We start from the raw sequence: 24283 nt of genomic DNA on the forward strand, positions 1-24283 counted from the left end.
TTGCTGCTGGACAGGAGACAGGCATATTTGGTGGTGTTTTCATTTCCATCCATTCGTCCAGACTCGCAGGGCGCTGGAGTCAATCCACACTAGCTGTGGTCGAGAGCAGGGCACACTTGGACAGTTCAATCACAGCCCGGTCACACACAGTCAGCCAGCCACACGCGCTCACATTCACGAGGCGAGGAAACGAGAGTACCCAGAGGACCTTTTAGAACATTTAAAGTCCATACAGAAAGAACCCAGCTGGTATTTGAAGCCACCTTTAAATTTCCAAATGAATTATGATAAAATTGTACACAGTTTACATTTGAAGCATCAGTGCAATGGGAGGAGGTTTATTGTGAAGGTCTGACTGACGGGGCTGACTGCAGCTTACTTCCGGTGTCTTGTTAGCGCTCCGCATCGCTCGTGTGACCTGCCGTGTCCTCCAAGTGCACAGAGGTTTGACAGCCGGTCATTCAAGGACAGCATCACCGAAACCATGGTCCTTGAAGAGAAGATGATCATGAACGGAGAGCCGGAGGATGTCAGTAACTGTTTCTGATTCACAGCAGCTCACTGTATTTACCTTAGCTACATCTGTAGCTAGCATGCTAACCTTAGCATTAGCCTGCAGCTCAACTAATCAGGACCCCTGATTTCAGCGTTAACCGTTAGAAAATACTAGCATGCTTAAAGTTGTGGTGCACTAATGCTACATTTGTCAAAAGTGATTTTTGAATGATAGCATTGATTTGGCGTGATTTGATTTCTCACTGGTACAGGAGGAGGAAGAAGAGGAGGAGGAGGAGGAAGAGGAAGAAATGGTGGTATGTACACTTTCAGACAGTATTAATAGCACGATAAGTAACAAGTCAGTGTCCAAATACTTGTGATTTACATGACGGTATTCTGATACACACACATACACACATTAAGCAGAAGAGGAAAGTCAGTACCAGCTGAGAACTCAAAAGGGTCAAGAAGTACCAGGGGTTGAAGGAACTGCTGTAACAGGTGTGGAGGGTTAAAGCTGACGTGGTTACTAGAAGCACTCACAGCGATGACCCTCAAATTAGGTGAGTAACTGCAGCAGTTCCCACAAACACCATCTTCACCCTTAGAACAGCGAAGAAGAACTCTGGTACAGGTCTCGAGCTCTAGGATGAAATAGATATCACTCTACAAAGTTGAGAGGGTGATCATCTACTATCAGTTTTGGGGTAGCTACTCTGAAACAAATTAGCTACTAGTTACTCATTACTGCTCTAAATAGTAATGAGATTACTTTACTATTTCTTGATTTACTGTGTAGATACTTAGACAACATTATGGCTGTATCTTCACTGATCCTGTTTACATGTTGTTTATTGTATAATGTAAAAACTACAGGGAGATAGTCTCATAACAGGCTTTTGAAAACATGAAGAAAAAACCTCCTAAAAATAGTTTTTTAATATTCACGTAAATAAGAAATAAAAAAATAAAGGTCTGGTGATATTAACCTTTAAAATGAATACAGAAATGTACTTAAAACTATTAAAATGTAACAAATGCAACTAATTAACTGGACAGAAAAAACAGAAAATCCTCACCACCTGTTAATGAATTATAACAATATGTATATTATCTAGACGTGATATTACAGAAGAAAAGGACTATAACCAGTATTTGATGAGTGGGTGGAGAGAAGCATTGGGGTGCAGGTGATCAGTGAGGATCAATGGGAACCTCATTAGGCTTTTTAGAAGCAGCAAAGTTTCAGCTCATTTCTATTCTTGAACACTTTCCTCCTCCGTCATCCAGCTGTCACAACAAAGGGGCGGAGCATCAAGTTTGTGTACAGAAAAGCAGGAATCGTCACATGATGACCACATCACAACTCTTGAACAACATGTCACTCCATTCAGAATGTAATAGTGCTGACTTACAGACGTGATCACAGGCATGTAGGATTTCACTTGGAGAACTTTTGGGGTTTAAGTGAGTGAAAAGCAATCTTTTTTTTATGAGCTAAAGATTGTTCAAAACTGAACAAACAGTAGATAAACTATCAGATTTTTACTGGTCCTGCCATTAGCACTTCGCTCATGATCTAAAGTTGAGTTTTACTTGAAATAGGTAAAGAGGTCATGATTTATCTATACTTTCACCTTAGGATCTGTTTTGTTCTGGGGATGAATAATCAGTGTGATTACATCAGTGTTTTTAAATCGAAATTGCTATATTCCAAACTAAGTAATTCAGAATTACATTAATGAGCTTGGTGTTTACATGGAGAAAAAAAAGCAATTAAATCCTTTCCAATGCCGGAGGCCGCGAAGTGTACTGTTTGGACAGGGAGCGGCCGTGACATATTTAAGTCTCCCGGAAGTAAACAAAGTGTTTTGGCATTTTTTCTCTTATTTCTTCTTGATCAACTTTGATGCAACAGCTTTGAAAATGTCTGCGTTTTATTCGCCGGTCCATCCGCTCTTTCTATGATATCCATGTCTTTTAAAACTCCCTTTAAGTAGATTGTCTCCATACGAGTCAAACCACGGGATGTGGGACACCATCTTGGAATATTGGGTCATCGTGATGGACAAACATGCACAGAACAAATGGAATAGTCACAAATAATTTACATCAAATTTTGCTCCCGAAAGCAAATAAACCGTCTAGTTTATTTGGATTTAAACTTAATTCCGAACAAAGTTTTCAGGCATTTACATGGTCATTTTAGAGTGGAATTAGGCTTTATTTGGACTTCAACAGGAATTAAAAAGTCCCATGTAAAGGCACGGACTGCAGCAGTTTCCTGTGATTTTGAAGAATAACAATAGAATATAAAATACTTTGAGTCTGTCGCTGAAGATTATCCTGCTGCTGACCAGGACAGCATGGAGGAGCCAAGAAACATTGATCAGGACGGACCTCAGTTTGGGCCAGATCCTCCCCTTTCCCACAGTAACTTGCGGGTCGAACCGTGTTTTTGACCCGCTAACAATCGGCTTCTAGACTCCTTTCCCACTGCCTGCAGACCCGGGTCTAACCGCCTGCTGGTGAGCCGTGTCGCTGCGTTTTCCTGCACTGATGGTGTCCCACATTGATGATATCATCAGCGCGACGAAGCACAACGAAAGTAAACAATGCAGCGGAACACAGTCCCCTCGTGTGTTGCATTTGCTGACATCCTTTGCATCTCTCGACAAACTTAGTGACGCCCCCGTCTGTCAACATAAACACACACTACTCACTAATATCACTGAGCAGAAGCAGAAATCGTTGATGAATCGTATGATAGCGGTTTGATACTTGGCACTTTCAGAGTGATTACATAGAATTAGATAAATAGCATTCTTCCTCCTTCTCCTCCCCCTCAGAGAGTGCCATGCAGGTTTCTGGTTTGGGGGAGTTTTCTTGATTTTGGGTCGTCAAATCTGCAGGGCACGGAGCACAGCCTGCGTCTCATGCTCTTCCAGTGTGGCGTGCACGGGCGACGCGTTGCTCATTGCTAGGATCGCGTGCACCGTGCATGATAGTGGCCAAGGGGAAAAGTTATGGGCGACCATATGCGTTCATTTACTCGCAGAATGCAACTGATGACTGCCCGTTTTGATTGCTGAGGTGCCACTGTGGCTCAAACTGGCTGAGCCACTCAGGAAATCACTGCGCTAATAGTGCTTGGTTAGCACACGCATAGATAATAATTAAGCCCATTACAAGGTAGGACACAGCTATGGGTTGGGCAGCCCGTGCAAGTTTTTTTTGCTGGTGAATTTCCAAATTTGCATTTGCAAATTGCGGGTGCACATGTGGCTGCCTAAAGCACTGAATTATTTGGGAACCATGGGAACTCAGATGCAGTTGGCTTTGAAACCAGGAAGTGGTGATGGGCTACACATCCTACTGAAGTTGTTCCTCTCCTTACCTCTCGGTTTGAAAGAAGAAAAAAATTAACCAAGGCATTGTTGGAGAAGACTAATTGTTTACAGGGAATGTTGATTCCATACCAGGTGACAGTTGGGAACTTTTTCAATTATTTTTACAGTAAATCTAATACTCATTTTGCCTTTAATTTAAAGGTGTAATACAACATTTTGATTTCCGGGTGGATCACCTAAATAATTGGTGGGTCTGTTTGTCAATCATTCTGACGAGCTGCTTTCGTAAGGCGGTTCTACGTGCTTGCGCCCAATCAGCTTCTCCCTTTTGCGCATGCGCATTCAGAGTGTTTATGTAGCCGGTGAGCTTCTGAGCTAGTACTTACCGATGGCGAGTCTGACATAATGAAACTGTAACTGTTTCGGAAAAAAAGCTTTATTTATGAGCGAGGCGGATCGCAGAAACTGTAAACAGAGCCGTGCACGCCGGAGAAGAGGAGATGCGCTCGTACACTTCCGCGTTTCCTGGGAGAAGCAGGAGAGCCGGGCGGATGGTCTGGCGCATGCGCGTTGTTCAAAAAGTGAGTAACAGACGTGGGGCTTCGTCTTTTCGAGAAAATCGTGTATTAGACCTTTAAAGATGCATTTTAATTTTAAATGAGCAGTACAGATTAAAAGATAACATGGGCTTGGCCCTCAAGACCCCCAGAACTTTAAGCTGAAATACCTGCTCAAGAGCAACTAAGGATAGGCTTTGAACCGGTCTTTACAGATTGCTTTTCGTGTTTATACCAGCAGATCACGGTGTTCCATCACAGTGTTATAAAACCTTATCAGTGTTCTTGTCACACTTGATTGTAGATGGAGTTGACTTTGGCCGTTCTTTTACCGGGTGACAATGTTGGAGAACCATATTACATTTTAACTCAGTTAAACTTATAAACGAAAGTTCTAACGTTGCTTTCAACTCAAAGATTTCAGTTGTACAGGTTGGTTTGTTCTCAAGAGCGTATGTTCTGGTCACAGTATAAAGAAAGTGGGTCCTAAAAGTCATGTCACATTAAGATTCTGTCGCATATTGTTGACTTATGTTTGTTTTCTTGAGCAACTGCTGTATTCAGCCTATTACTTCAGGTATAGGTGTGTCTCAAAAAAATGTAAATATCATGAAAACGTTAAATATTTTTTGTTAACCATTTCGAAAAGTGAAACCCATATAGGATATAGGCTGATGACACATATAATGAAATATTTCAACATTTATTTTGATGACGATGGCTTACTGATAACGAAAGCCCAAAATCCAGTGTCTCCGAAAAAATTGAATATTTTGTGAGAGCAATAACAAAGGATATTTTAAACAAAAATGTAATACTTCCGAAAAGAATGGTCATTTCGTGGCTAGGCCACCTTTTTAATGAATTACTTCATCAGTGTAGTGTGGCATAGAGGCGGTCAGACCAGGTTGCTTTTATAGCAGCCTTCAAGTCATTTGCATTGTTAGGTCTGGTGTCTCACACCTTCCTCTTAACAATACCGTATCGACTGTATGGGGTTCAGGTCAGGTCAGGCCAGTTTGCTGACCAATCAAGCACAGTAACACCATGCTCATTGAACCAGCTTTCAGAACCTTTGGCAGTGTGGGCAGGTACCAAGTCCTGCTGGAAAATGAAATGAGCATCTCCGTAAAGTTTGGCAGCAGATGGATTGGCATGCAGTGCTCTAAAAGGTCCAGGCTGTGCTGACCGTGGACTTCGGAAAACACGGTGAACCAACAGCAGCAGATGATGTGGCTGCCCAAATTATCACAGACTGCAGAAACTTCACACTGGACTTGAAGCCTTCTGAGCCTCTCCAGTTTTTTTCTCCAGACTTTGGGACCTTGATTTCCAAATGATATAATTTACTTTTATCTGAAAAAAAGGATTTTGGACCACTGAGCAACAGTTCAGTTCTCTTTCTTCACAGCCCAGGTAAGATGCTTCAAGAGTGGCTTGACACAAGGAATATGACAATCGTATCCCATGTCTAGAATTAGTCTTTATGTTGTGGCTCTTGATGTGCTGACTCCAGCCTCAGTCCACTCCCTGTGAAGCTCCCCTCAAATTCTTGAATGGATTTTGCTTGACAATCCTCTCAAGGCTACGGTCATCCCTTTTGCTGGTATACCTTTTCCTACCGTGCAGATGACCTGAAGGCTGCTGTAAAAGTAACCTGGGCTTCCAATTCACCTGAGCAGTGCCACAGGGCGATTGCCTCCATGCCATGCCACATTGATGCAGTAATTCATGCAAAAGGAGACCCAACCAAGTATTGAGTGCATAGATGTGAACATACTTCACATACTAAAATACCTTGTTTTATTGATCTTATGTAATATTCTAATTTTCTGAGACACTGAATTTTGGGTTTTCATTGCCTGTAAGCCATCATTATCAACATTTCAAGAACTAAAGGCTTGAAATATTTCACTTTGTCACGAGCCTATGTCACATGTAGGATTTATTTTCTGAAGTGAGTGAGAAAAAAATGTTTAACATTTTCATGATATTGTAGGTTATATTTTCAGTGGGGTTTATCTGTTCCTCTGTCCAAAACTCCAAAGGTTATGGACAGGTTATGTTGAAATTTTCAGGAAACGTCTGGAATGGAGCCAGGAACAAGTGGAGTGATCTGGCTTAAGTCATGGATTCTGGAAATTTTTATTAACAATATGGTAAATTGGGGAAAAAAATTTAATTTAGTGATATCTCCGTCTAAAATAGCAGGAAAAATAGGAAAATCAGCTAACCATTTTTTGCCATTACCTTATTCTGATGACTTGGACTGAATGGGATCACACGGCATCGTCCGGATGGTAGCTACTGTCAGCCAGTCTCAAGCACACCTCCAAATGATCATCAGTCAGGCCAGAACGGCATTTGTACTTGATAATCTTTGTGTGGTAAAAGGCTGCCTCATGTAAATAAGTGGAGCTAAATAATTCTGTGCAGAAGGTGGCATATTTCCTCATGCTGGGAAACTTTTCCGCGTTTAATAAGTTCCAGAACTGCCTCAAACCTCTGGCCCCTTTTCCACCTGGCATAAAAATGTCTGCCCATCATTCTTCATTTTCAGCCAATATTCTGAGTGTTAATTTACAGTGCATTTAGAAACCAGACAGCAATGGATGGCATAAAGTTCGCCCTGAGCAGCAGCCATTAAATAGTGCTGGTTGGTTCGTGTTTACCCTGTGACAGACTAGTGAACTGTCCAGGGTGTACCTTGGCCTTACCCACATGAAGCTGGGATTGGCTCCAGCCCCTACAACCCTGAAAAGGTCACAGAAGGTAGAACATTGATGGATGGTTAGTTTGATTTTATATCATTTATATTGTTAATCAGTATTTGGTGGATCTGTTCCTAAAACCTACCTCCCTGAAGCAAGTTTACTGATCCAAGTTGTCTCTTTGCTCTCTCATTGCAAATTATTAGTAATTATTATCAGTAAATGCAGTACTTGCATTGTGAGTTCAATGTCATGCATTTCTTTGTTTCTGAGTTTCTGGGGGGGAGGGGCTCACCGTGCTGCTCACCGTGCTGCTCACCGTGCTGCTCACCGTGCTGCTCACCGTGCTGCTCACCGTGCTGCTGTGTGTTGGAGGCTGGGTTTCCGTTATCCGGTAATTACCGGACTTTGATCGATAAAATCTGCCAAAGTCCGACATATTTTAACACCACCGGAAAAAATGTCCAGTGAAAAATATTCCCTCTGAGCAAAGTTTGAATTAAAAAAGGTAATTTCCACATCATTTTAATAAAAAGCAGCAACAACAAAACCCAGAATCTTATCTTTTATGAATAGGCATGGTCTATGTGGAACAAAAGTTTTTTTTCAGGCGGAACTATACTTGTAGCACATATTTCATTACTACGACAAAGCGCGCAGTACAACAACAATACAGCGGGAGACACGTGGAAACAGGCGAAACTTAAAGACTTCTTTACTAAACAAAACAGTTCAGAGGAGAAAGGGTTAGAGCCCTATAGAGCCCAAATGTCATCGTCGCTGTCAAGGTGGGATCCTGACTGTCATTATTCGGGAGCTGTCCGGGACTCCGCTGTTTGACTCCTCATCACTCACTGACGCACAGTGCAGGGTTTTTAGAATCAGTTTTTGTAAACAATCTACTCAGGTTGTTACACAACTTTACTTTGAAGATAGAACAAATGTTTCTAGAGCCAAATTATTTTTGTTTTTAAATCGCTTTGTCACGTAGAGCGACAAAGACTAAAATACACCCCCAATTAATAACAGGAATAGATTTTTTTTTTTATTTTTTAATGGGCTTGCTTTGTAGGTGAGTAGACTTTATATTTATGTCCTGATCTTTGGGCATATCTTTGAATAAATTCCTTTACCACTCTATTGAAATTTAGTCCGCACAAAATTTGACAGGCGAAGGTGGGGCCTGTTGAAAAGTATAACACCCCCACCCCCCCTCTCTCGCATCAGCATGTAGGGAAGAACACTCCAGTGGTCACATAGCCAGCCACATAACCTTGCCACACTGCCCCCCCCCCCCCCCCCCCCCACCCCCCCACCCCCCCCAGCCTCGTGGAAGCTGCGGGGGTATACTTTGCAGCATTTAAGCTCAATAAATTCAGATAATATTTGACCAGGAAATCAAATGCTTGTCCGGTAAATTGAAAACCTGCCGGTCATGTTGCCCAGTGCCATTTTTTTTTATAGTGGAAACCCTGGCACACACCCACACACACACACACACACACACACACACACACACACACACACACACACACACACACACACACACACATGCACACACGCACTCCGCTCAGTGGAAGCTCTCTTGCACCCTTTGCTGTTTGCATCGCGTTGGAATTTTTTTATCCACAGATTTAATTAATCATACAATTATAAATTATTGCCTTTCTTGCGATGCACATGTTGGAAAAACAACATGAAATCAGTTTTCTATCTATAGTGTCCAATGGAGGCTCAATTTATTCATTGATGGGTTGGGTTCTGTAGAAACACATCAGAAACTATCACACATGTGTCAGAATGAAGGATATTTTTGGAATCTGAGAAGACTTTAAAGCTAAGTAATGAACAACCAATACAAATGGAAATAATAAAATACAAACATGATATTTATAATTTTTAAGCCTGATGGACAAATTGTACAAGTTGCTGTTTACACTCATGTGCTTGTCAAGTATTAGCTGGGTAGCTTAGCTGGAGGCAAGGCTTGCAGTAATGAAGCATGCAAGCATGAACATTAAATAACCTTGCACAGTTGTTCCTTGTTTAATCTTCTTTGTTGCTTTCTGTTTTAATCAGTTTTGGTCTCTGCACATCAACACTGTAGTCTGTTGCAAAATGTTTATCAAATAGTGTCGGCTTTAAACGATACAGTTCGTAAATCAAATAATACATGATAAGCAATTAATGTTCGTTATTTGGAGCAACTTCAGTGTTCAGCACCAGTGATTTTTCTTCTATTTCAGGTCACCTGTGATCAAAAGTTGTTGAAGTGTGTTTCACAGTTATATTTATCTAAATGTCTAGTACTATTTATCATTGGTGTACAGGAAACATTTTTATTTTAAGATGAGTGTTTCTGAATTAATTGCTGTATTAAACATGTACAAAAGCTAAACTCATTACGACAAGTCAGAGATAAGGTGTACTTTGATAAAATAATGTTGCTGTCTCCGTTTGAAAACCAAAACAACAAAATATGTGACTTTTAAGCACAATATGGAGAATCAGGATTTATTCAGATATTTTCAAATGAGTGATTTTAAAGGAATGGACCTGATAGAGATATATGCTTATAAAGGAAATTCAAGCAGAAAACTGATCTCCAGGATTTATTCAGCTTTGAAGAAGGGCACAGGTCTCGCCACACTGTATATTAAATCAAGGTGGGAAAATGAGTGAACATACAATTAACTGAAGATGATTGGCTCAATATTTGTAGGGCAATATTCACTGCCTCCAGCTCAGTGGTCTGCTGTGTAGAGGGAATTCAGCTGGAAGAACACTAACATTCTTTGTGACTCCCACAATCTAAAGTTTGCAGACCAGTAACCCAGTTCAAGGATGTTGTTGGAGAGAGCATGATCATGGTCTTTTTCTGATATTGTGGGAACGTCCCATAATTTAATTATTATTATTGGGAAGATGTTATAGCAACAATCAAATCAATAATCAGCTTATAGTTTGATCTCAGTTTCAATGTTACACATTTAGGAAACATACCTGCTGAAATAAATTAAAAAAAAAACAACTATTACAGCTGTTTTTGGCAAGTAGCAACAAGGTAATAACCAGGAAATGGATGTCCAACAGTTTCAGAATGGATACAAATAGTTGACGAAATTCACAACATGGAAAGATTAACATTTTCCCTGAGATGAAATTCTGGGGGGAAAAAAGCCACCAATAAGGGGAAAAAATGAAGGAACTTACTTCATGGATAAGAGGTGATCATATCATTGAATGTATATTCTGTGTAAAATATTATTATTGTTAATTTCTTAGTCTTTTTCAACTTTTTGTCGATGACCTTTATGGACTGCACAGAGGTACTTTGTGTCATTGTGGACTGACAAGGAGAACTGTGGGTGCCTTCACCCCCCTGTCAGCCTGATACTTGCCATCCCTTTTCTAACAAAGCCAACCTTTGTTTTTTTTTCTGTAGATGACCATGTCTGTTGTACCTGCGCTGTGGCGCTTACCCAGCACAAGCATAGAAAAGACGTTAGACCATGACAAGGTAGCACACAGCTGGATGGACAATTAGCATGGGTTGGGCAACCCGTGCAACATTTTGTTTGTTTTTTTGCCTGTGATTAGGGCTGTCACAATTATTACAATAATCGTCAATCGCGATTTTTTTGCATAATTGCGAACATTTTTCATATTCGCGATACCCGTGAATTATTTATTTTATCCACAAAATTGCATAAAACTCAGAATCTGACGTCATGGTGGAGCGCCAGCAGCTGCATGCAGCGTCACAGCCTCACTCACCCTGCTGTTTCCCTCTCGTCTCGGCTGGATGGTTAGCGAGGCTACGCTAATAACATGGAGAGTGAGGAGGTCCTGGTTCCGAAGGCACGTACCAGGGCACTGCTGTGGATGCATTTCAGTTTTCAGCCCAACTAAGGGAGAGCCCAGTGACGTAGAGGAAGCCATGTGTTAATTTTGACATAAAACAGTGCCGGTCAAAAGCGCTAACATGCTAACGCTAATAATATAATACTACAGCGATCATCAACTGGCGGCCTGACGAACCGTCCAGGCAGGCCCGCGACTCGATTCCAACACACGCACACGCGCGTGCAGAGTTTCTCTCCCTGGGAGCAGCCATGACTTCAGCAGCAGGTGGTAAAATTCATGGCAACGCGGGTTGTTTCATTTACGGTTAAACATATAACAGCAGAGCTGGAGGCTGGTCTGAGATAGCGGTCAATGCGACGTGTATCATTCATATATCTACAGCGCCTGTTGTTTATAGATGGTGGCGTTGCGGTGTGTGCCGTAAAGTGCTGTAAAGTGTCGTAAAGTGTCACATTGTCTGTATGTGGCGCGTATGCATGTTGTAATTCTGGTATATACCGTCTGATTTTCAAAAGCAATCCCACTCATTAATCCGTGTTTTTGTCAGATATACCTGTAACGAGATTACATATTTGTTTATGTTCTGTCCCCCTGTCCACAGCACATTAGTAACACTGAAGTCTCAAATGCTGTGCCTTTGACTTACTCTTCATATGCTCATAGGTTCTACAGTGAAATACTAGTAAACACATTTCTCATACAAGTACCACTAATGTCTGTGTGTATTTTGTTTTTCTGCTTTTGTGCCATAAAGGTAGTCTAAAATCTCATTCATAAACATGTTTTTTAGAAGCAGAAATTTAGTCTTTTTACAGATGCACTACATCAACATGGGATTGAGGGGAATATGGTCTTTTTTTCTTAGTCACCAGTGCACTAATGTCCTGAACCTGCTTGAATTGATCTGAATGCTTTATTTCTGATTCTTATTCTAGGATCCTCTTGAAACCATGCGGCAGAAATGTGAAGAGGCGGAGCACTGCATGCACACCCGGGAGCGTCTGGAGCAATGTGAGACCAGAGTTGGCTCTCGGTCCGCAACTGAGGAGGATTGCACCGAGGAGTTGTTTGACTTCCTGCATGCTCGGGACCACTGTGTAAGTCTGGCTAGTTGCAACAATCTGGTAAATAAGCATGTCGGTGAAGTAAAGATTCACAAGCACCATTATTTCCAACAGTTAATATTATCATATAGTGATCACAGGGTTTGCACTTTTGTTTTAGCTACTGTAGAAAATAAACAACTACACTTTCAATTATTGTGCAGTTCTGTAGAGTATTAGCTTGAGTGAGAATCATTCATCTTTGTTGTTGTTTGACAATTTTGTGATATAGAGCTAAAAGAAGTTAAAGTTAGATCCAATATTCAGATATAGGCTTTTAGGTGTAATTGGATTGTACTTACATTCAAAGTAGATGAAGAGTGTTGGAAATAAAATGCACCTTTGTATGTGGCCTCCCATCTTTTTAGGTCCCAAAAGTAAGCATATGCTCAGTTCTAACCCTGACGTACAGAGCCAAAATGCTGAAAATTGTTAAAACGATCTAATACATCTCAAAATTAGTTGGTTGCCATTGCAGGGTTCAACTTAAGCTACATGAACAGTTCATTGCTGCTTCAAATTGACACAGATGTTTGCTTTTTTCTTCGTCTTTTTTTTGACTGAACCTTCTAACTTGTGCTTTCTTTAGGTGGCACACAAACTTTTCCATTCTGTGAAATGAAGTCCCTGCGCTGGGTGCTGACATTCTTCAAATGACGTATTACGAGGAGAATGTCGTAATAAATGTATCCATATGTGGATCTGCTGTATGTGTTAACTTAAATGCCATGCTGTATCTGCTCATGTATTGAACAATGTATTATGAGTCGTCATCTGATTAAAGTCGATGGCTTGAAAACTTGGTCACAGTTTTCTTTCTATTATATCTGCTATAAGGAATATTGTAGATTGTACATATTTAAAGGGTGGATGCTTTTCATTCCCAGAAATGAACAGATTTAACTTGCTTTTTCAGTCAGATAGTATGAATAACAACATTGCCAGGTAGTAGAGAAAGAAGAGACACTGATAATCTTTGAGACATGCTATGATAACATTTGAATGTGGAGAGTGTTAGAAATAAGGTAAGCCTCAATGGAATATAAAGGTCTCCTAACCATGTCAAAGTACTGCAACTAAATGCATTAGGATGTTGTTCAGCGATTTAATGTTCCCGTTTGTGAAAACTCCAATGAAGTTGAAAATCTTTTTTGAAGTATTTCTTTTAAATATTCATCACTTCTATTCAAAGTCCAAATATAGATTGAAGAGCGCGTTATGGATTAAAGAAGGTTGTTACTTGAGGAATCAGGGTATGCCTGAAGACAGAACACAGTGCATTTAAAGCATTGAATCTTTCGGCCTTTTCTTACATGGTGTGTATTTGTGTGGTGGGTCAAGTGTGTATTAATATTTTCTCTTGTTTTACCTTTAGTCCTATAGATCTGCCCTTTGCAAGAATCTGCTTTATTTGTTTCATCAGTCAGGTGAATACTGTTAACTGTCATTATAGCAGCATACCCTGTGAAACAAATTCTCCTGAGTTTGGATGTGTAGATCGTTTGTGCTGCATTGTTGCAACTTCTTTCTTTTTTTTTTTTAAGCCTCCATCACAACATAAGTTTCTCACAGATGGGGAATCCTGAGGCTTATGCTGCAAGGTGGAAGTTTCTCTTATAAAGGAAACTTCAGGGTTAACCCTGGATTTTCCACACTTCACAGTGTAGGCTTCCGGTGCTGCAGGGTGACATTTCTACAGGTTATCAATGTTTCCCTGCTCCAACATGCCTGAATGTAATGTGTCAAGATGAAGTGCTGCAGAAAACCTGATAATAAGCCAGTTGTTCCTATCACATGTGTTGAACTGTGCAGGACCAGATGCCTATGCTATGAATAGGGATTTCCTGTTATGGAGATAAATTGGATTTTCCATTCTATGATGCTGGTTAACTGCTTCAGTGAGGTTAAACACCTTGGTAACTTCTGAATGGTTAACCTGCCCCAGGGCAGGGAATGTAATGGATAACCGATTGAGCATAAAAGCGCCCCCTCCTAAACAGCCAGGTCTTTTGGAACGTGACCTGTCCATTCTTTGAAGATGAAGGCGTGTGGACTATGAGAAGGAAACTGGACGGAGAAAGAGTTTGTAGGGACTGATGCAATCCTTTTGGCATAATAAAAATAAAATCTTGTCACTGAGCACTTTGAAGTTTGTTATTGTACTTGTTAATAAGTCTGTTTCCCTGTACAGTTTTATCTGGAATAATGATGTTAATAATAATGGTCACACATTACAGAACTGCAGAAACATGAATTTATGGAACTCAAAACAACTCGTGCCGTCACATCGAGGAATTAATATTCAAACAGTAAACGGGCTCGAAACTGAGCTTCAACAGAACTCAACGGAACATATAAAAAGATGAGCACTGAGGAAGCCCCGCGTGAATTATCTGTGTTATAACAAAGTGAAATTGGAACAATCTGGGTGCTGTCCATTGATATTGTCCATTGAATTGATATTTTACAACCTCATGCCATTACTGAGTCAGCAGTTTTCTGACAGCCTTCCTTCCAGGCTTTTGCTGTGGGAACAGAATTGCTTTAGGCCTGGATGATGTGTTTGGATTCTTCATATTTGTTTCTCCATGTCAGACACTTCAAACACCAGTATGGGCTTTGGGTGGGTGTGTCTCTGCAGCACATGATCTGCAAGTAACCAGAGGCTGTTATGGATAAAACAACGCCCCGCCCCAAAAAAACCCTTTAAATATTAAGAAATCCTTACACTGGACAATCATGCAGCCTTAAGTCACTGAATTCTCATGTGAAGTAAACCCCTGACAAACAGTGCCGAGATCATTCACCATTATTAGTGGGAGGAATGTCTGTTGTCTCAATATTCTTCCTTAGGGTTGGCAAATATTTGGACAGCCAACAAAAGTATTGCATAAGAAAGCATTGTCCTACGCCCAGTTGATTTATGCACAAATAGGCAACACATACAGCAAATGCAAATGACAATGCGTTAACAAATGAGAAAAAGGAATTATTTTATTAAGTTAAAAAAACAAAGAAAGAAAGAAAAGAAACATCTTATGAGGACACAATTATGCATTCAGAGGAAATATTTATTCTTATTCTTATTTATTTCCACAACTTACAGAAATATGTTGCCAACATCTATGCCACGGATGTTGAAAACCTTTTCTTTCAATTGCTTCATAGATGTAACTTTTATTGGCTTAGAGCAGGAGTCTCAAACTTCATTCCAGGATGGCCACAGCCCTGCATGCTTTCCATGACGTCCTGCTTCAACATGTCTTTAACACATTGAACAGCAATGAGGCTCCTCAGACTTTCTGCTGAACCTGTGATGGAACCTTCATGAGATTCAGGCTGATCCATTGAGACAGCTGGGATTCAATGGGTGCAATTCTAATTGAGCATCAAACAAAACAGCTGCTCCACTGATTAATGGAGGTAACTCGACCCAGTGGGTGTAAGTGTTGACTTAACCCCGGGCTCCTACCATGTGGAACCGGCTCCCAGTTCTGCTCCTTCTCTCGTTTCAATGTAATTTCATTGTACTACTGTAATTTCATTGTATTTCTACATGCCATTGGTGATTGTTCCTCTTGTAACCTATGTATCCTGTGTTTATATATGATTTGTATGTAGATACAAGAAACTGTCTGTCCTATCTCCTCCTCTTTCTGTCCCCTCTCCCCAACCGGAATAGCAGAAAGCCGCCACCTCTGAGCCTGGTTCTGCAAAGGTTTCTTCCTGTTAAAAGAGAGTTTTTCCTTTCCACCGTCGCTTATGCTTGCTCATGTGGATCTGTTGGGTTTCTCTGTAAAAGTGTCTGGAAACACCATGTTGTAATTGGCACTTCATAAATAAACCTGAATTGAATTGAATTGTGTTGAAACAGGGAGAAATCTGTAAAACGTGCAGGGCTGCAGGGCCAGACCCCTGGCTTACAGATACAATAAATAACAGTTGCAACCAACAATTACTTGATAGTTACTTTGACTGATACATAATCTGAGTCTGTTAAAATGTATATTTTTATTGTCTGAAACGAGCCATGGATTAATCCTCATATCTGATAACAGAAGATGTTACAACATCCAGAGTGGTAAATTGTATATTTTTGAGTCTAAGTCATGTACTTTCTGCTTGAGGTTTCATGGTGATGGATGACTCAATTCTGATTGCTTTAACTTTTATACTTATGGGCGCTCAGGTTGTGCCACCCATCTAACATGGAATTGTGCATAACTGATAGAATCGAACATGTATAATTGATTGAAAGTGACATAATATGGAAGTGACATACTAAACAGTCAGAGATGTCATAAACGTTTTCATCTTTCTTGTGTGGCTTATAAAGGCACTGAGCGCTCTCTGCTACACAGCCCTCCCAGCTGGGTAATCGGAACTGATCAGTCAGTCAAACCGATCAGTCCGGCGGAACCAGTCGGTCCACACTGACAAATATATAAGCGCGCGCGCGCTTGACAATGGGCTGTCCCTCCTGGATGCAGTGTATCCTGACTGTCTCCACGCCCACCAAAGCACGTGGTGCAGGTTGAAACCATTTGTTCAAACTCCTGCAATCATATAGATGCCTCATGTGTGGAGAGAGGAAGACATCCTCAGCAGTGAACATGGACGTGACGAGCACGGCTCTGCTGACGGGGGCGGCGTGCTGCCTGGGCGCCGTGGCGCTGCTGGTGAAGGCGAAGAGCAGCACCCGAGCACAGGAACAGAAGATCCAGAGAGCCCGCAGCAAGAGGGAGGAGGGCTTCAAACAAGCCGCGGAGAGGGTGCATCAGTTTAAGGGAGAGGTGAGAGGCCGGCTTCGGAACAAGCGAGGCTCCAAAAATAACCCAGAGGTGTTGGCTTACAGCCCACCGCCCCACGTGATAAGTCTTGTTCTCTATGGCCACCGAACGAGGGGTCTTCTTTATTATGCTATTTTATTTTATTTTTTTTTACTTTGACTTTGTCTTTCTGACTTTTTGCTAAGAATGAATTTGATTTTCAATGCCACTGTTTATTTTCGGTGCTAATAAGTTTGACTTCCAGTCAAGTTTAACCTGTTTCTCACCCCAAAGGGTCGCGTAGTTTCAACTCGCTCCCATCGAACTGACTCCCGCAGCAGATGTTTTGTTTGAACTGGTTTCCCAGTTACCTGGTGACGGAGTGTTGCCGCTAACACCATAATGTAAAGGAAATAAAAAACAACTGAAGTCGTCTCCCTACTTCACAGTTTAACAGGAGTCAGCAGACAGAGAGACACTATTGAATTGAACCTAGACTAACCTGTAACCTTTGTCAGTGTATTGACAGTTTGATCAGGCAGCTGTTTGAAGTCATGCAGATGTTCAAGAGATTGTGTTGGTCGAAGGTACGCCCAGAAATATAACTGGTAATAAAACAAAACAAATCGCCGGCCCCATAAACACAAGTATACAACAGGACAAGGTACAAAAAGCAACATCTCAAATAAATGAAAAAGTTAATGAATATCCCCAGTTAGGATTGGGACAGAAAAATGAAGTGAGGATAAGTCCGCCCCCCCCCCCCCTTTTTTTTTTAAATTGTCATAATGAGCCTGTAAGGGTTTGTGTTCTTTGTCTTTTAGCATCCAACAACTGAAATGGCTTCCATCTTGGCGATGCCCTTGTCGGAACTTCAAGAGAAACTGCAGCAGGGCTCGGTCAGCCCTGAGGAAGTGTTTTTCTCCTATATGGATAAGGTTCAGTGTTCACCTCATACATCAATACCATTTGTTTGTATATAATACTCTAGTTACATCACTGGGGAAGAAGTGATCAATCTTATTTTACTGTCGATATGTACACATTTATAAGACTCATGATGGTTCATTTCAATGTAATTATTTTGAAACCAATAAATTACTATCTGCTTTTTTTGTTGAAATATTGTTTATGCATATTATTTTAAAAAGACAAATCATTGATAGTCTTTCATATTGAATTTTCTCTCACGGTAAATTCATGTATTGATTCAACATTGCAGCTAGATTTTCTAGAATGATGGTGTAACTTTGAGCCTGTTTTGTTTTTGTTTTTTAACAGGCTTTAGCTTTGCAATCAAAACTGAACTGCTGCACGGAGGTTTTGCTGGAGAGTTTTGACCAGGTGAAAACCATGGGATCCAACAAAGAGGGTCTCCTATATGGAGTGCCAGTTAGCATTAAAGACAATGTTGGACACAAGGTATCTTGGTTTGTCTTTATTCGGTTATGTGGTCAACTCATTTTCAATTCTGCCATCTGTTTCCGCCCCATTTTTAATCACGTAATGCCACATCTTCCTAATGCCACATTTAACTTGTTTGGCTTGAAGGTGCCTCTGACACATTTTAACAACTTTGTGTTCTTTGTGCTCTGCTACTGTTTACTCATGAGGGGAGAAAAGTGCTGTTTGGCTTTGTTTGGGAGAAATGCTCAGTCATGTTTAACCTCGAACAGTGTGTTGTTGTTTTTTTGTCGTTTTCTTCAGTTTTGTGCTGTCATATAACTAATTTACCTGTTCATATTTTCATTTTACAAATGAAGAATTATGACAACACATGCGGACTCGTCATGAATTTGGAAAAACCTGAAGCAAAAGACAGTGTCCTTGTTGAAGTCTTGAAGAAGCAAGGAGCAATCCCTTTTGTGAAAACCAATGTACCCCAAGCCTTGCTGAGGTAAAATAATGTATCTACCAAGATACTGGAATAATGAATTATGATAGTGATGCCGAACATTGCACAAAGCTTTGTACCAGTCCAGTCATTACTGCTCAATGCTCATCCGCAGACCGAGATGCTCATTACTTATGTGCGCTTCTCTCAATTCTAGTATGGATTGCAGTAATCCCATCTTTGGAGAGACAGCCCACCCCTCTCATGCCCTCAAGAGCCCTGGAGGTTCATCTGGTGGGGAGGGGGCTCTCATTGGTGCAGGAGGCTCGTTGCTTGGTGTGGGCACTGATATCGGGGGCAGTGTTCGAATTCCTGCCGCATTCTGCGGAATTTGTGGCTTGAAGCCAACAATGGGCCGGCTGAGGTAAAGGTTTTCACGCTGTGTTTCTCTGAACTTGTATGTTTTCTTCCTCACATCTTACTCTTTTTGTGTCACATCAGTGTGCAGGGTGTCACTGCCATTTTACCTGGACAAAAGTCAGGTGAGAGGATTTAAATGTGTTCCACAGATTAAAAAAAAGTCTTACTGGAATGAGATGAGCACAGTTAAAACCTTTGACTAAGACATTTGCTTTTTGGACGTTTTTAATCATATTAGTGAAGTCCACTGTTGGACCTATGGCAAAGGACGTGGACAGTCTGGCTCGAATAATGGAGGCCCTTCTCTGTGATCACATGTTTTTCTTGGACCCCACCATTCCACCATTACCCTTCAACATGCAGGTGGGTCATCCACTGTGTAATTGGTTTAATGCAAATTTGATTTAGATGAACAGCAACAACTACTAGATAAGAATTAAGGAAAATAAAATCAGAATAACTTGATAAAAGAGTAACTGAAAATTTTTAATATAAGTGAATGCACTTCACAGCGAAATAGTCTTTGGCATTTCAAGAGAAATACTTCTTCTTGAGTCTTTTGCTGCAGGGAACCACATACTTATTTCCTCAACACTGTCAGCTTCATGCAAGTCTTTTTCCTCGACATTGTCACTTGGCAGCTTCATTTGATACATGTGCAAAACCAAGTTATTTATTTTGGAAGCACACGGAGGATGTCTCTTCCGACCAAGTCAGAGAGCTCATCTTTGGACTTGGTTGTCTATAATTTAAATTCATTTCATATCTTTAACTGCAGCTTGGTAGTCAGCATTGGTAATTGTGTTTTGTTTAGTGCTGTCAGTTTTAATCGCATTGATCGCAATTTGATCGCATTGATCGCAATTAATCGTGATTAATTCATGGAGAACTGTCAACAATTAACTTTTTTAAAGTTGAGATTGATCGCAATGAAGAATCTAATCCTCATAAATCACTCCCAATGTCAGGAAAAAACACTATTATCCTCTAGTTCTTTTCTTTGACCCAATTGGCAGACCTCAATGGATTAATCGCGATTAAAATTGACAGCACTAGTTTTTTTAGGTTTTTACTTTTTTTTTCATTCTTACCCTGTTGTTTGAAGAGGTAAGTTTTTTTTTTTTTTATTGGCATCAGATGGAGTGTCTGTGTCCAACAATAAGGAAGAACAGCTATTTTCTAGTCCCAGCATAGTTTGCTGTGGAGGTTTGCTTTTGTTTTCACAGATGTGCTTGGTTTTGTAACAGCATAAATGAGGTGCTCATGTGCTCATTCTGCTCTTGGACTTTTTCTATTGGACAGGGACACAAGTGTTTTGTTTGGCTTGACGCTGAGATAGTTGTTGTATTTGCCTTTATTTACTCCTTCACACAGCCATCTTGAGGGTGTTGTTGCTAAGAGTACAAATTTTCATTAGTGTGTTTCTGTTCAGTCACTGGTAAAGAGGACGTCATGTCCACAAAGTCCTTCCCCATCCACATTCAATCAGAGCTAATCAGTTTTCTTTTTTGTTCTCACTCAGGATTGTGACAGTAACCCGAATTATTGCACTCACGTGTGCATACTAAGTGTTTTGTCAACATAATTTATTGCGTGTGAGGATGTACGTGTAAGAACAATCAAGTATGAATGTCTTGTTTTTAGATCTACCAGAGCTCTGCTCCTCTGAGGATCGGCTACGTGATCGACGATGACCACACTCAACCGCCTCCAAGCACGGCCCGTGCCATCAGAGAGGTTAAAGCTTTGTTGGAGAAAGCAGGACATGTTGTAAGAGCTTACACCTGAAAAACATGCTTACTTCATATAATTACAGCATGATGAAAGGCTAAGTGAATCATATTATGTATGATGTGTTTTTTGTTGCTTTCAGTTGGTGCCGTACCGCCCCCTGCATATGGAGCGTGTTATGTCTGAGTTGACCAAGGGTACAATGGCAGATGGAGGTGCTACTCTTATCAATCAAATGTCAGTATTTTTTTTTTTTTTAATATTTAATAGTTATTTATAGGCTTAATGATCAAAATTGTGCAGAAGGTAATAGCACCAAAGTGTAAAATGGCCAATGATGCTATTGAGGAAACACTTTTTGGGCAAAATGACACTGAAAGAACAATCAATGATTCTAATTTCTAAATTAATAATTTGTAATTTCTACACAATTTAATTACTGGAGGCTGCCCTCTGGACTGAAACTGCCATAAATAAAAATACATTTGAAATATGAAAATGGGTTAATGTGTGGATGAACGCATTCAGGCATGGGCACATGATGAGTGGGTGCCATCCAGATGTGGACCAGCGTACAGCTGGATGGATGCAGCTGGACAGAGGAGGGGGCGGTGAATGGAGCTGGGGAGGTGGTTGATGGGACCAGCCATGATCTCAGCCACTTAAGCTTGTTGGCACATAAGCTTAACAAAATTGATTAACTTGGCTAAAGATTAACATGCCGCTCATAGAGGCCAAGCCAATGCTTTAAGCTCCTGAAACGCTACACCAGGATTTTAATTAATATGCTGCGTGTTGATGTTTCAGATGGAAGTCCTCGTCCTATTTTCCAAATAAAAACTGTTATCCTTTACTTTCATTCATAACTCACACTCATATTACCAATTAATCCAGATATTTACCCACTACAGTGGTCAAAAATGGTTACGCCTGCCTGGGAGGAACACCTGCCCAACAAAGAAAGGTTATATTTATTTTACCAGCCAATTATCCCATGACCCCCAATACAAAGAGCAACACAGATAAACAAATATATACTCTGCTTTTACTGTGGAGGGAAATGTTTGCTGTCTATTGTGAGAAGAATAAAAACAGTTGACTCATCTCACCCATTAATGTCAGTTTTCCTGACTTCCACATTACGAAATATGACTAGTTGAGACGTGAACTAACGGGCAACAATTCCAGAATTCCTCCTCTTCCTCTGCTTGGCCCTCCTCTGTCACACTGGTGATAAAACCGCCTCAACCAATCATCCTGCAGGTGGATGAATCAGGGAAAGAAAATGGATGGCGCTGTGTGTTTCACATCCCAACTATCATCACCTGCTTACACACAATAAAACAAGAGTTTCACATCCAAGTACAACTACAGTCACAAGAACATTCTGTTCTGTATCAACCGTCCTCAACAAAAGGCTGAAAGAATGTTGTGTGGTACTAATTATCCATTGCTTTTCTTTTCTGTCTTTCTTTCTTTTCTTTTTTAATGTTTCTAGGAAAGGAGGACCTGTGGCCGAAATTTATTCAAGGCAGTATTTCATTCTGAGGCTTCCTAAGTGGTTGAGGAAAATCTTGGCTCTTGTCCTCAAGCCTGGGGTGAGCATAAACTCTGACTAATTCTAGTAATTTTTCAATTATGTCAAATTTGGAAAGTGCTGAAGACGAGCTTGTATTAGCTCTGGAAGAAGCCTCATTAAATTTTGTGGTTATTCATGCAAATCAGAGGGGTTTTTATGCGTAGTTGGTGTCACTTGGTGGAAGTACATGTTTAGATCTTCATCTGTTTCATATCTCTTCACAGAACTGCATGGTAAGTCTCATCGTTCAAGAGTATTCCAATGTTTGCTTCCTTTAAATCAAAATGGGTCCCAGCCACTGGTCATAAAAAAACTAATTTTGAAAAGATCAAAGAAGAGCTTCTGTAATTTCTTGTTATAAGCATCAATCATTCACAAAATTTGTTTGCTTTTTTCCCCCAAACAGAACCTCCGTTACTCTGACAAGATCAAATCAGCCTGTGGAGTAGGGTGAGAACAAGTCTTCAAACTTATTTTGTTTGTGGGTGGTAATATATTCTTTTCAGAATCTTTCCCCATAATTTCTAAATTGCTTCTGTCTTTGCTCCATTTCAGATCTGTTGACAATCTGTGGAAGAACCACGTCTTTTTTGAGGTACTATTGGTTGTCTGCGAATGATGCTTGGATGTGTCTGAATGCATGAGGGTGAATGTGTTGCGTCTGTGTTCCCATCAGGAATACACTGCTGAGACAGTGGCGTATTGGAGGAAACTCAACATAGATGTGCTGCTGTGCCCTTCACCTGGACCGGCGCTCCAACGGAATGAAAGTAGCAAGATTCTGCGTAAGGCTGCTTCGTTTACAAACACACCGTCAAGGTGTGAGAAGAGGCGTGTGAGGGACCACCGTTGATTTAGCAAATTCAGAATAATTTCCATAAGAGAAAAATGCAGTGTTAAGCATACATTTACTCTTTCCTTTTCTGGGTGGCTGTGGTTCTGTTGTAAAATGGGTTGTTCTCCCGTTTTCAGGTTGACGGTTGAAACCCCACCCTGAGTAACGGTGTAAATGTGCAAGACATTGAAAACAAATACACAATTAAGTTTTTCCCCTGTCCCTTCAGATTCTCTCAGTTGGACAATGATTTACAACGGACTCAACTTTCCTGCTGGCGTTGTTCCTGTTTCCACTGTAACAGCAGAGGATGAGAAGGAGCTGGACATGTACAAGGGCTTTTACCAAGATGCCATGGACAAATGCTTCAAAAAGGTAATAAACGGTAGATGGTGTTGCTATCATTATTAATGATCATCATTATTGATGCCAGTCCTTGTCAGTGGTGTCACAATGACATCTACGGCTAAGTTAATTCTTTGCCCAAAAGTACCCTGTGGTATGAATGCTGTGTGTGTGTGTAGTTTATATCCTGTCCTTTAGCCTGTTTTGTTTTGTGTGCGTGTGGCGGTGGCCTGCTGATGTGCCTCTGTGCACTTCTACAGCTGGTCAGTAGGTGGAGGCAGAAGACTGGTGAGTGTTTTGCCAACCTGGAGTGTTTTCTGTGTCTGCCTTCCAGGCAGTGAGCGGAGGAGAGGGTCTCCCAGTGGCGGTGCAGTGTGTCGCCCTGCCGTGGCAAGATGAGCTCTGCCTTCGCTTCATGAGAGAAGTGGAGAAACTGGTTAAAGAGAGCACAAACTAGAGCCACGTTACCTTCTGGAGCCATCAAATGGAAGGTGAATCGTGAAAGATATCAAGTTGAGTTTGCTTAAAAAATGAAGGTAACTGAAATGAATCATGGTATATATATATATATGATCTGATTAAGCACGAGATTTTGAAAAAACATTTTATGTTTTCGCCCTTTTTTAAACACTGACAAATGAGTTTTTTTTTTTTTTTTTTTTTAAATAAATTTGCAGTAGTGCT

The 24283-nt window shown here is 40.8% G+C and overlaps 2 protein-coding genes across 4 annotated transcripts; both read left to right on the plus strand.

The window, feature by feature from the left end:
* Nucleotides 1-380: 380 nt before the first annotated feature.
* Nucleotides 381-12883, plus strand: uqcrh (ubiquinol-cytochrome c reductase hinge protein). 3 transcript variants are annotated; one of them, XM_030084056.1, is made up of 4 exons: nt 381-529; nt 768-812; nt 11919-12080; nt 12676-12883. In XM_030084056.1, exons 1-4 carry the CDS (start codon nt 485-487, stop codon nt 12706-12708), a joined length of 285 nt encoding a protein of 94 aa, XP_029939916.1. In that variant the 5' UTR covers nt 381-484; the 3' UTR covers nt 12709-12883. The 3 variants fall into 3 exon arrangements, with proteins under 3 accessions (XP_029939916.1, XP_029939917.1, XP_029939918.1); XM_030084057.1 differs by having other exon boundaries at nt 771-812; XM_030084058.1 differs by having other exon boundaries at nt 789-812.
* A 3816-nt stretch (nt 12884-16699) lies between these two features.
* On the plus strand, nt 16700-24079 carry faah (fatty acid amide hydrolase). Its single transcript, XM_030083704.1, has 15 exons — nt 16700-16879; nt 17680-17793; nt 18137-18277; nt 18619-18752; nt 18907-19113; nt 19191-19231; nt 19348-19472; nt 20754-20879; nt 20983-21077; nt 22339-22438; nt 22826-22869; nt 22975-23014; nt 23096-23204; nt 23484-23629; nt 23934-24079. Exons 1-15 carry the CDS (start codon nt 16700-16702, stop codon nt 24054-24056), a joined length of 1725 nt encoding a protein of 574 aa, XP_029939564.1. The 3' UTR covers nt 24057-24079.
* The last annotated feature ends 204 nt before the right edge of the window (nt 24080-24283 follow it).

Source organism: Salarias fasciatus, chromosome 23 (genome assembly GCF_902148845.1).
Source record: "Salarias fasciatus chromosome 23, fSalaFa1.1, whole genome shotgun sequence".
NCBI lineage: Eukaryota > Metazoa > Chordata > Actinopteri > Blenniiformes > Blenniidae > Salarias > Salarias fasciatus.

Excerpts from the sequence above, each read along its gene's own strand:
- faah (XM_030083704.1), top strand. The coding sequence starts at position 16,700 with ATGGACGTGACGAGCACGGCTCTGCTGACGGGGGCGGCGTGCTGCCTG. Across the intron at positions 18,753-18,906 it reads GTACCCCAAGCCTTGCTGAG|TATGGATTGCAGTAATCCCA; the intron begins GTAAAATAATGT and ends TCTCAATTCTAG. Across the intron at positions 20,880-20,982 it reads TGGAGAAAGCAGGACATGTT|TTGGTGCCGTACCGCCCCCT; the intron begins GTAAGAGCTTAC and ends TGTTGCTTTCAG.
- uqcrh (XM_030084056.1), top strand. The coding sequence starts at position 485 with ATGGTCCTTGAAGAGAAGATGATCATGAACGGAGAGCCGGAGGAT. Across the intron at positions 530-767 it reads TGAACGGAGAGCCGGAGGAT|GAGGAGGAAGAAGAGGAGGA; the intron begins GTCAGTAACTGT and ends TCACTGGTACAG. Across the intron at positions 12,081-12,675 it reads TGCATGCTCGGGACCACTGT|GTGGCACACAAACTTTTCCA; the intron begins GTAAGTCTGGCT and ends TGCTTTCTTTAG.